The sequence below is a fragment of the Sorghum bicolor genome, chromosome 7 (genome assembly GCF_000003195.3).
Source record: "Sorghum bicolor cultivar BTx623 chromosome 7, Sorghum_bicolor_NCBIv3, whole genome shotgun sequence".
Taxonomy (NCBI): domain Eukaryota; kingdom Viridiplantae; phylum Streptophyta; class Magnoliopsida; order Poales; family Poaceae; genus Sorghum; species Sorghum bicolor.
Window position 1 is genome coordinate 11447090 of NC_012876.2, and position 11653 is coordinate 11458742.

The 11653-nt window shown below is 45.0% G+C and overlaps 1 protein-coding gene across 1 annotated transcript; it reads left to right on the forward strand.

Annotated features, from left to right (window-relative positions):
* On the forward strand, positions 4699-6230 carry LOC8086098 (xyloglucan endotransglucosylase/hydrolase protein 24). The gene is made up of 3 exons (XM_002444038.2): positions 4699-5029; positions 5141-5340; positions 5451-6230. The coding sequence occupies exons 1-3, from the start codon at positions 4745-4747 to the stop codon at positions 5827-5829; spliced, it is 864 nt and encodes a 287-aa protein (XP_002444083.1). The 5' UTR covers positions 4699-4744; the 3' UTR covers positions 5830-6230.

Here is an 11653-nt window from a genome sequence, read left to right on the forward strand (position 1 = left end):
AAGTTGCGATATAAGTAATTATTTAGGGTTCAGCATTCCGGTCACTAAGTCATTTTTTAATTAGGCTGTTAGGCTTGCTAATTGGTCAAAATGGGCTAAGCTTATCTATTATGTGTAAAGTACTTCATTGAAAATCAAGCCCACTCAGACCTCTCGCCCCGCACTGGCCAAGAAGCCATCATCCTCTTCCTTCCAAGGACAAGAAAAACAGGTAGCATTCACACAACCAAACAAATACAATAGCTTTTTTAGTTTCTATGGGAGTGTTTGGTTGCCTGCATAAGGGCCTAGCCAGGCTTGTGGAATGCAACCTGGGCTTGTTTGGTTCGCTGGATAGCCTGCTAGCCAGGCTTTAGCAAGCCCAAATCAGAGGATTTGGGTGGCTTGCTAGAAACGGCCGATTCGGCCGTTCTCCGCAGGCCTGGCTTGGCTAGTCCCCACTGCCGCATCCGCTCACCTCCTCCTCCCTTATTTCTTTCTCCCGACGCTTCTTCCTCGACGGTGAGAGGGCGCGCTCTCCCACGCCGCCGAGAGGGCACGCCGCTCCCCAACGTCGTCGAGAGGACGCGCCGCTCCCACACGCCGCCAGGGCACGCTCACGCTACTCCCCCAAGCCGCTGGCAGGGCTCCTCCTCCCCAACGTACCTCGACGGCGTCAGCGGTGTGGCGGAGGACTCTCCCCAAGGTCCAGCTTCCCCCGCGATCCAGATGACCCCGTCCGCCTCGGCCTGCGCCTCCCCGCGACAAAAGTCCGCCCGCCGCCAGCGCTGTGGTCCCAGCGAGCCCCCTCCACTCATCTCTGCAGCGCGGAGATCCTGTCCCTGTCCTTGAGCCCCGGACTGAGAGGAGCCAGGCGGCAGTGTTTGGAATTGGACATGGAGGCTGCCGCGGTCGTGGGTTTGGGTACTGGTGCGGGCACGGGCCTGACCAGGTGGCAGGCGGCGGCGCTGGCAGCGGTGGCCCGGGTGGGTGTGTGCGGCCTCCTTCTTTGACCTCACGCGCCGGATGCGCGCGCTCGTCCAGCCGTGGGTCACGTGCCGCGTGCACGCCAAGACGGCAACCATCCTCAGGTTCCAGATCCGTCAATCTCTCCGACGGTGTGGCAGCAGCGAACTCGGCGGCGCGGAGGTGCTCCTCAAAGGCCTCGAGGACGTCGTGGATACGGTCGTGCTGCGGGGAGCAATCCCACCGCGACCAGAAGTTGCCATAGCACTCGAAGCACAGGCACCCGACGGTCGGCGGGTGGCCGCGCGCTCGGCGACGCGTGCCGCCGCCGCGCGCTTGCTGCTGCTCTGGTGTGCACGGTGGTGCCTCGATCCATGCTGGAGATGTTGCAGTGGCCATGGCGAAGGTAATGTGTTTGACAAAATGTGTCAACGGGGTAAACTTACCAGTGTTAGGATATACAAGTCAAAGCTAGCAACCAAACAAACCAAAACTTAGTAAGGCTTCAGCAATCACTCCAACCAAACAAGTGGGTATTGGCTTGTGTCAACCTGGTTAAGTGTGACCTGGCTCAAAAAGCTAGCCAGGCTTGGAATAGAACACGAACCAAACAGATCCTATATCCTATATGTAACGGTTAGCGGCGGTAACTGATTGCATTACCGTCCTCGTGCACCCACTGCTGAACCAGACAGCTTCAATCTCCTTTGTTCTGACAGTACATACTCTCTGCTCCCAGTATTTAAAATCTGAAGCTTTTGAAATGTTTTCAAACTACTGAACTCCTGCAGGGAAGCTTCCTATGCTATTCAAGGCTACAAAGAATACGAACAGCAAGATTTATGTACAGGCGTTAATGAGCACAACAATATTTACTTTTAGTGAAGCCTGACAAAAACTAACGCTTGCTCAACCAAAAGATGTAGACATTTAAGTGCGGTCCAATACAAAGATCCAAAATCAGAAGCTGAACACTACTGCCTGCAATCGATCTGGTTTAACATTCAGACCAGTGGGAGCTTGCAAGTTACCGCACGCAATAGCATTGGAAATCTCCGAGATCTTCAGTTCTGCACACAGTTTCGCATCGAGATTTCCGTACATGTAACTCAGAGGCATTAAAAATATGTTTCCTGCGAAGTATCCAACATGAAGTCAGAGGTTTGGGAATCAATACCGAGACTAAAAATGTTACTCCCTCCATCCACGAAAGAGTCAAATTCTAGAGTTGTTCTAAGTCAAATTTTTTAAACTTGGTCCAAATTTATAGAAAAAAAATGTTAAGATTTATAGTATCAAATTAGTATCATTAGATTTATCATAGAATATATTTTCTTATAAAATATATTTTCTTATGATATGTATTTATGTCATAGATGTTGTTACTCTCTTGCATAAAGTTAGTCAAATTTAAAAAAGTTTAACTGACACGGATTTTAGGAATTGATTCTTTCGTGGATGGAGTGAGTAAAAAAAAATAGTAGAGCAGCCCAGAGTACACATGTTGATCTGCCCTCGCCTAGCACCGCGCTAGGGCGACAGAGTTGTCACAGAAAATTTCACGAAATCTCATGCATCTGCCTAGACATTTGCAAAGCCAGAAACAAAGGCTAAAAAATGTTCTCTCATCGAAATCACGACTGCATTGGTCGATGGGATCTCATGCATAACACAAAATGCATGTGGACATTAATTGGTTAGACTTTCATATGTATATATATATACATCGAAAATTTACGGCTCATGTGACCTATAGTGCAAACCTGCAAGCTTCACGGTCTTCTACACGAAACATGGTTAAAATACTACGAACCAATTTGACCGTATGTTGTCAACCAAGACCTGTACGAGTCAGAACTTGCACTTGTAAAAAAGTTATGGCAAGTTACAGAAAACAGTATGAAGAATGGATTCTTGATCTATATTAACAGGTTGCCAACAGATGTATCTAGTTTTTTGTTAGGGATGATGTATAGGAATTGCAGAATCAGTGTGCTCACTCACTGAGAGGTCCATATATATAGCACTGCAGCTTATATATATCGTCTGTACCAATAGGTGCTTCTGTAAAATGCCCTCTCTCCAAACAGGCCCGCAATCCCACCTTATCTATGAGTGGACGATAGAGAATCCAAAGTGCTCCCTATGTTCTAAACTAAAAGTTGTTCTGACTTTTTTAATACATAGAAAACTATGTATCTAGACATAGTATATCTAGATGCATAATAAAAATATTTATATCTAGAAAAGTTAAATCACTTATAATTTGCAAAGAACCTTTTTGTGCACGGAAAATGAACTTAGAGTCATTCATTCGACACTATACAGAAAAATTTCAATAAATATCAAATGAAGATCCACTAAACATGCAGTTGTTCTCCTATGAGAAGAACTACATTTGTGTATTAAAAATGCGAAAAAAATTGATTGCACTTCTTTGCGAACAACTTTTGTTCACACTTCTCAAAAGAATCGATGTTCTGAACATTTTATGAAACCCTAGCTTTGTTTATTTCAGGCATGCGTTAACGGGAGCATCTCAAAGCCTATGCATGAGAACGTGCAGCTAGAATGTCACGTACTTGTACCATTCAGTACAAGTTAGGAGTTTTAGACCATGTCCTGAAAAAAAATATATAGCACTGAACACTGGACGTTGTACACACGCACAAATAATGTAAATCAGAAACTTTTGGATGTCTAATTACGGTAGAACTTTCAGAGCACACATATGACCTCGTGATCTGCTACACGTGACTGGCCATTTTCTGACTCTGCGGATTTACATGGCTATGGAAGAATAAGCCAAAATAAAGTGGTCACAAGGACGTAAAACCCTCTTATCGTAATAATAAAGGCACCCTATAGCTAGAACTTCTCGACTCCCCACGTCAACCTGTGCAGAAGAATCAACTACACTTCTGACAGAAGCCACAGTTGGGCGGCTCACAGATTGATGCTCCATGCATGAGAGCCCTCGAACCAATTAGTCAACTCTCTACTCTCTAGCTCTCTCTCGCACAGGCCTTGTTTAGATCTGAAAACTTTTTGAATTTTATTACTGTAGCAATTTCGTTTGTTTGTGGCAAATATTATCAAATCATAGACTAACTAGAGTTAAAAGATTCGTCTCGTGATTTACAGATAAATTGTGTAATTAGTTTTTATTTTTTTCTATATTTAATGTTTCATGCATGTGCCGTAAAATTCGATATGATGGAGAATCTTGAAAACTTTTTTGTTTTTAGGTGAACTAAATAAGGCCTCAATCTCTTTCTGTATGTGTGTATGTGGGCGCGCGTGTTCGAGCTTTAATTGAAGTCATGATGATCGACTTTTTTATATACCCACTTACTCACCAACCAGATGATTCTCTCAAATTTCTAACTCCCTCCGTCCCTGAAAGAATCAATTTCTAAAGTTGTTCTAAGTCAAACTTTTTAAACTTTGACCAAATTTCTAGAAAAAATGCTAAGATTTATAGTATCAAATTAGTATTATTAGATTCATCATAAAATATATTTTCATATAATGTGTATTTTATATTATAGATGTTGTTACTCTTTTCTATAAAGTTAGTTAAACTTTAAAAAGTTTGACTGGCACGGATTCTAAGAATTGATTCTTTCAGGGACGGAGGGAGTAGATCTTAAGAGAATCAAAAGTAGCTATATGCTATACCCAGGTTAGATCTTGGCTGCAGTACAGAACCACCCTAATCTGTACTTCTTCCTCTTCTCTATATAAGTGAAAGCGTTCTCGCACTACTATACCTACTCGCTCAAAAACACCTACAGCCATGGGGAAGGCTAGAGCTCATCAGCTCCTAGCCTCCCTAGCGGCCATCTACCTCATCCTAGCCGTCACCCAGCATGTCACCGGCAATCTGACCGATGACCTGGAGGTAATGTGGGGCAACGCAAAGTTCGTCACTGACAGCAGCGGCCAACAGGCCATCGCGCTGGCTCTTGATCGCTCAACTAGCTCTGCGTTCCGCTCCAAGAAGACATGCCAGTTTTGCAGGGTGGACATAGAGATCAAGCTCGTCCCTGGAAACTCAGCCGGCACCGTCACCACATTCTATGTAAGTATATACTATCTGAGAAATTAAACAAACTGTTTCACGTTGTTCGGCCACCACACGTCTGGATCCTTAACACCAACCTATATTTGTGCTGCCATCTCTGGTGTACAGATGATAACCGAGAACCCGTGGCAGTTCCATGATGAAATCGACATCGAGTTTTTGGGCAACAGCAGTGGCCAGCCTTATACTATGCACACTAACATGTATGCCAGAGGACAGGGTGGAAGAGAGAAGCAGTACAAGTTTGATTTCAATCCCACTCAAGATTACCACAAGTACACCATCATCTGGAACAAAGATTGGATCCTGTAAGCTCCCCTTCTACATATATCTAAGGCCCAATTTTATCCATGGGCGCAATGTCATTCGGTGGTAATAATCATACAACTGTATATATATTTTTCTGAGCTGCATGCAGATTTCTTGTGGATGACAAGCTGTACCGGCAGATCAAGAACAACCAGATATACGGTGCCCCATACCCATACTACTACCCAATGAGGGTGTATGCCACCATCTGGAACGCCGATGACTGGGCTACACAGGGCGGCCGCGTCAAGACTGACTGGGCGCAGGCGCCATTCACCGCGTACTTCCGGAACTACAGAGCTATTTCATGCGACCTATACCAGGCCTCCCCTCTGTGTCTCCCAGGCTCCGGTTGGTTCGACCAGCAGCTGGATGTGTCACGGAAACAGCAACTGGCGCAGGTGGAATCTAGTAACAAGATATATGATTACTGCAATGACTCCAAGAGGTACAAAAATGGGGCCCCTAAGGAGTGCGGGGTAAACTAGCTAGAAGTGGTTCAACTATAGTAGTAGAAGACAGGAAGGGCGAGAGGATTGTTGTGTTTCGTGACCCAGTATCATTCTTTTAATATTGTAAGGGATTTTCTACGGTACGCCAAACAGAACATGGACCGTGTCCATATATCTAGATGACTACTATTATATGTTACCTCTAGAAGGCAATAGGATGGCCAAGGACCCGCCCTAACGAACTCCAACATGTTAAAGATGGTGGTGCAACACCATGACAGGATTCTAGGTAGCTTGTTTCAATGATTCATGCGTTTAGTAGCTACATAAGAATAGGCATAGGAATTAGTGGTGGGACTTCGAGAGGGAGTTGAGGTGTGAATTTGATTTATTCTCAATTCTTTGTTTGGTTCATGGAGGAAAATAAGAGAGGGAGTTAAATATGAAATTCATATCCTGTTTGGTGTGGGAGTCACCACTGCACAAAAACTTATGTGAGGCATTTTGAAAATGGGCTCCGAGGCAGTTGGGCCAGTTGCCTACCACAATTATTCGTGGCAGGACAGTCTGTCCAACAACCGCCTCGGTTCATAATGCTTAACTGAGGCGGACAACCTAACGAAACCACCTCGGTTGGATTAATCGAGGCAGGCAAACTTAAAGCCCACCTAGGATGATTGAGCCCAAAATTAGTATCCAACTTAAGGCCACCATCCTAGCATGTTTAGGTATCTTGACTATATATACGAGCTAAAACCCTAGCTATCACTCATCTCTCGGCACCGCAAATGGCAAGAGGTCGTGACCCCCTCCCTCCGTCCCCTCTCTCACACATCTCTCCTCTCCCTCAACTCTCTTACTCTCTTCTCTCCCTCACTAGCATTGCGTGCTACGGACATCCTGCCTCATGGGCGCGTTGTGGCGGCGCAACTTCGCGAGCTAGGTCTGGTGCGACAACGCGGCTTTGCGAGCTAGGCGAAGCGGGCCCACACTATGGAGCGTCTTCTCTAGCACAGCGTCATCAAGTGGACTCTCTCCTCACAGTGACCGGATCCTTGGCATGGCATGGTGCAGCCTCTGCCTCGCCGGTGCATAGATCCATAGCAGCAGCAGGCAGATCTAGCAGCCATGGCCCAGATCTGGCCCCCTCCTCCTAGATTCAACCTTCTCTATGGCATTGCGTGTGGTAGCACGACTCCGAGTGGAAGCGGCTTCACGTGGATCGAATGTGGCCCGCCTCCCTGTGGCAGATCTAGGTTAGACACACCCCCTGGTGGTAGATTCAGCGAGCGACGGTAGTGGCATCTCACGGATGGGCTTCTAGGCTTGTCCATGGATTTTCATATTTTTTGTTTTTTATTTACCGAGGCAGACATTTTAACCACCTTGGTTAACGTTTGATTTACACCTTTTGTCCAAGGCTGATGGGATGCTGGCCTCAGTTAATCTATTTTGCCGCCTCTAGTAATATCTCTATAGTAGTGAGTTTTGAGTAGAAAGTTATTATATGACAATTTATGACGAACGATGAGGATGTATTTATCTTTCGATAAGTGGAAATTTCTCACCCAATTATCACCCTACCCCTAGGGAATTTATTGGTGGGAGTTGGTACTCTAGGGCTTGTTTGTTTGCCTGGACATCCCTAGCCTGGTTGAATTAGAAGAGCAAGGTATAGAAAGATAGGCCTAGTGAAAGCCCTAGTTTGGTTTTGATAATTGATGAAACCTAGAGACTAATTATTGTGCTAAGTGTGTAGACATAAAATGTTAAGTCCCATGACAAGTGGTGGAGCTAGAGGATCATTGTGATGGTGGCGATGACCACAAGATGATCAAGTGCTCAACTTGGGAAAAAGAAAGAGAAAAATAAACCCCTATGGAGATCTAGGCAAAGGTATAGCTTAGGATTTTGGTTTTGGTGATCAAGACACCATAGAGGGTGTGATCACACTTAGGATAGATAGTCATACTATAAATAGAGGAATTATTTGGCTAAGCGGTGTATCGAGTGCACTAGGTGTTATTATTCATGAGCATGCATTTAGAACTTAGTAAGCTATTTTAAATCCTTTGAAGAAAATATTTGTGAAAATGCTAACATACATGCTCATAATGATGTACACATGGTGGTGTTGGCACATTTACAAAGGAGGTGGGGTTTGAGGGGTGGAGAGGAGTTGGATCTCTCTCAAGATTAGATGATTTTTTTGGAGATGACCTTCACTATTTTAGTTCATCAGACGCCGATCACTACACCACAGCCCCAGAGTAACGATGCACGATTGGTCGTTATATGTGGATGTAAAGACGCTCGATTGGTCGCTATAGATCTATAGCGACACTTATTTGCTGTCGCTGAAACTGGCGTCGGTATAGGCTATAGCGTCCGACATTTTTTTAGCGACCGATGGTGTGATGATAAGTTGAATAAGTACCGACCAATGTGCTGATGACATATAGTGGTTATACCGTCCAATGCAGCAAGGCTACTGGGAGTTATACCAACCAATAATCCAACGCATAGATCACATGACCCAAATATATATTATCAATTATGCATTAACCATTAATCATTCTTTTAGACCTTATAAACATACAAGCTCACAATCACTATCAGACATAGAATTAAGTCATAACATGGCTTATATTTCATTCAAGCCAAATAAATGGCACATGTAACAGCCCTGGGTACAATAATCTTGTTCACAACACAAGTCTGCCTTGCACACCACACAGCTAACATGCCCTACCATGTCCATGGAGTTAAATCTAAAATCATCCAAAGGAACTAGCATCCATGACCAAGCAGTTCTTTACAAAATGTTATGGCATCCAATACAAAGCAGCATGGATCCATCGATGTTTCATCTTCACCTCACAAAATGTTTGATCTGCTTGCTACCACAAAATGGTCAGGTTGCTTCATGCTGACCCCAGTTCCATCGGCTTCAGTGACTTTTGTGGACATCCCCTGCTACAAGACCAACATAACATAAGTACAAGGAATTAAAAAAAACATAACTCTTAAATTCATTTATTTTCTCATGTAAGAAATAGAGCAAAACACTTGCACAAGTATAAAACTGGTTCTCTAAATGTTCCACAAAGCGCTACTGCTACATACATCTAAATCCATTACTCAATTTGTAATACAGAACAACTTGTTGTGGCCTCTTGCTGTGATACAGAACAGCTTTTTGTAGCCTGTTGCTCATATACAGCTTGGGGGGTTCCATTCACAGAAATAGAGGGTTCAAATACAGAGGAGAAGCACCTTGTCTAAATGTTGGACCAAATATACTAGTAGCCAGAAGGAAGAAGACACTAGGCAGGATCTTTCAGCAGGGAATTCTCCATATATTTTTTTAGATAAACATCGAACCAAGCATATTACGGCATATAAACAGTACATGTACAAGTAGATCTGATTACCCTACATGTTGCATATTTCCTAAAGTGAATATCCATCACTCGAGAATGTAAAAATAAAAATTGGTGTTATTACCACACACTTTGCATTGTATAGGATATTAGATTAATTTAAGCATAAACATCCGCATCCTAATTCCTAAATAAGGCACTACAAAGTTAATAAAATAGTCACAGCATGCACACAACACATATACACACCGTAAGCACCTGTTTGGCATAATAGTATTTTTATTGGCATGTACATGTGTAATTTCTAGTGCATAAGAATACAGTTGTAATCAACTATTTGAATCATCTGATTCGATTGGAGGTAACAAACTATCTAAGTTGCCCATGTGTTCCCAAATGGCTGAAAGTTGTGACAAAGAAGAGCTAGCCAAAATGACATTGACAAAGAAATTATCGTTCAGCACTCAGATGCCAAGCAGATCGAGTGTATACCAGTATCGCACGAGCCCCTTCCTGGAGCTTAACAGAGATGCCCCTGTCCCTTCCCCTGCTCCGGCTGCTCTTCCTGCTACTGCAGTTTGTCCCCTCCGGCTTGATGAAGGTGAAAGAGCAGACGAGGTCATGGTTAGTCGTGTATCAACTCGGGAAGCAAGAAGGGAAAATCACATGGTCAATACATACCTCAAGTGAATCGCAGTTCGTTAGTGGATCTCGACGTCACGGCCTTGTCTGCACGTCCTTGTACAGCACGTCCTTGGTCTGGCCCCCAAGCGTCGCAGCGGCGGCGGAGGCGGCCTGCTCCCCAGGAGCGGCGGCGACCTGCGACGGCGGTGACCTGCGAGGGAGTTGGTGGCGGCGACCTGCAAAGGAATCGGCGGCGGCGGCGACCTGGGAAGGAATCGACGGCGGCGACCGGCAAGGGAAGAAGGGAGTCGGCCTGGGTGGGGAGCTGCCTGCGCCCCAGATGCGGCTGCTGCCTGCGCCCCAGACGCGGCGGCGGTGACCTCCCCACGGTGAGATGGGAGTGAGGGTTTGGTGGGCGGCGGAAGCGTATTTTGTTTTTCTAGAACGCGCAATCTGGCCTAGGGTTTCAGGTCGCGCGCGAGAACAAAATTTTAGGCGCGCTCTTTATCTATACCGACCGATAAAATGATGCTATTATTGAACTATACCGACCGATCATGAGACGCCATGTATAGCGACAAATATTTGGATGCTACCAGTACGTTTACCGTCCGATGCTTTGTGGCAATTTTATACCGACCAACGTTACGTCCCTATATAGTTATTTTTAGCGTCACATGTCTGACGTTACTCTGGGGCTGTGGTGTAGTGGATCTTGGAGGCATCAGACGTTCGTTCGATACATGCTAGCGTTTTGACACAGTGCAGAGTGTTGCATCGGTGTGTCCAACACTTTGGCGTCGAACGTGGCTAGAACACTATTAATCATCCGATACACAATGACATCAGCAGGCTCATGAGTGAGGAGTTTCGGTGGTGCATGCATCGGACGCTAGTCGTGTCTGATGGACACCCAACTGATGCGTCCGATAGTGATTTTCGCCATTTGAATCCTCTTTGAGTTGCATCGAACGCTAGAGGCTCAGCATCTAGTGGGTTTTGTAGGAGCGTCCGATGCCCCTTTAACTGCGGTGTTGACTGACTTTGTGACCATTTGAAATCCACGTGCGAGATTTGAAAGAGGACATGCGGTAGAGATCAGATCACACACAGTGTCCAATGGCCTTGATTCTGGCCCAATCAGTGAGCCAACAGCTCTTGTTTGGGGGCTCTATAAATACATTGTGGTCAGCTCTTGGGTGTCTCTCTTGGTATTTTTGATACACATGACATCCTTGTGAACCTAAGCAAACATCTCTCACTCATCTCTTTCATAGATTCTCTATCTTTGTAAGTTGGGAGTGATTCTAAGTGCATTTGCATAAGTGATTGCATCTAGTGGTACTTGGGGATCATTATAGCTACGGAGTTCTAGTTACTCTTGGTGGTTGCCACCACCTAGATGGCTTAGAGAAGCAAAGAAGCATTGGCATGAGTTGATGATTGTTCGTTGGCCATCTCCCGGTGATTGTGAGGGCCTTCTTGGTAGAGCGCCAAAGGCAACTCTAGTGGATTAATCATATCATTGAGCTATCTCACTTGTGGATAGGTTCTTACGGTATCCAATTATGTGGATGAGGTTCGTGCTAGACCTCTTAGCCACTGAACCACCAAGTGTTGGTTGACACAACGGGGACTAGCGTGCCGGCAAGCACATAAACCTTGAGAGAAAAATCAATTGTCTCTTGCCTCCTTGGTATTCTCATGGTGATTGAGTGGTATTTGTTGGGTATTCTTAACATCATTATCAAAAGTAGACTAAGTTCTCTAAATCTAGTAACGGTGCCAAAAATGCCAAACCTATCCCTCACACCACTTAAGCCAAGTTGTCATCCCCAGCATGACATGAGAGA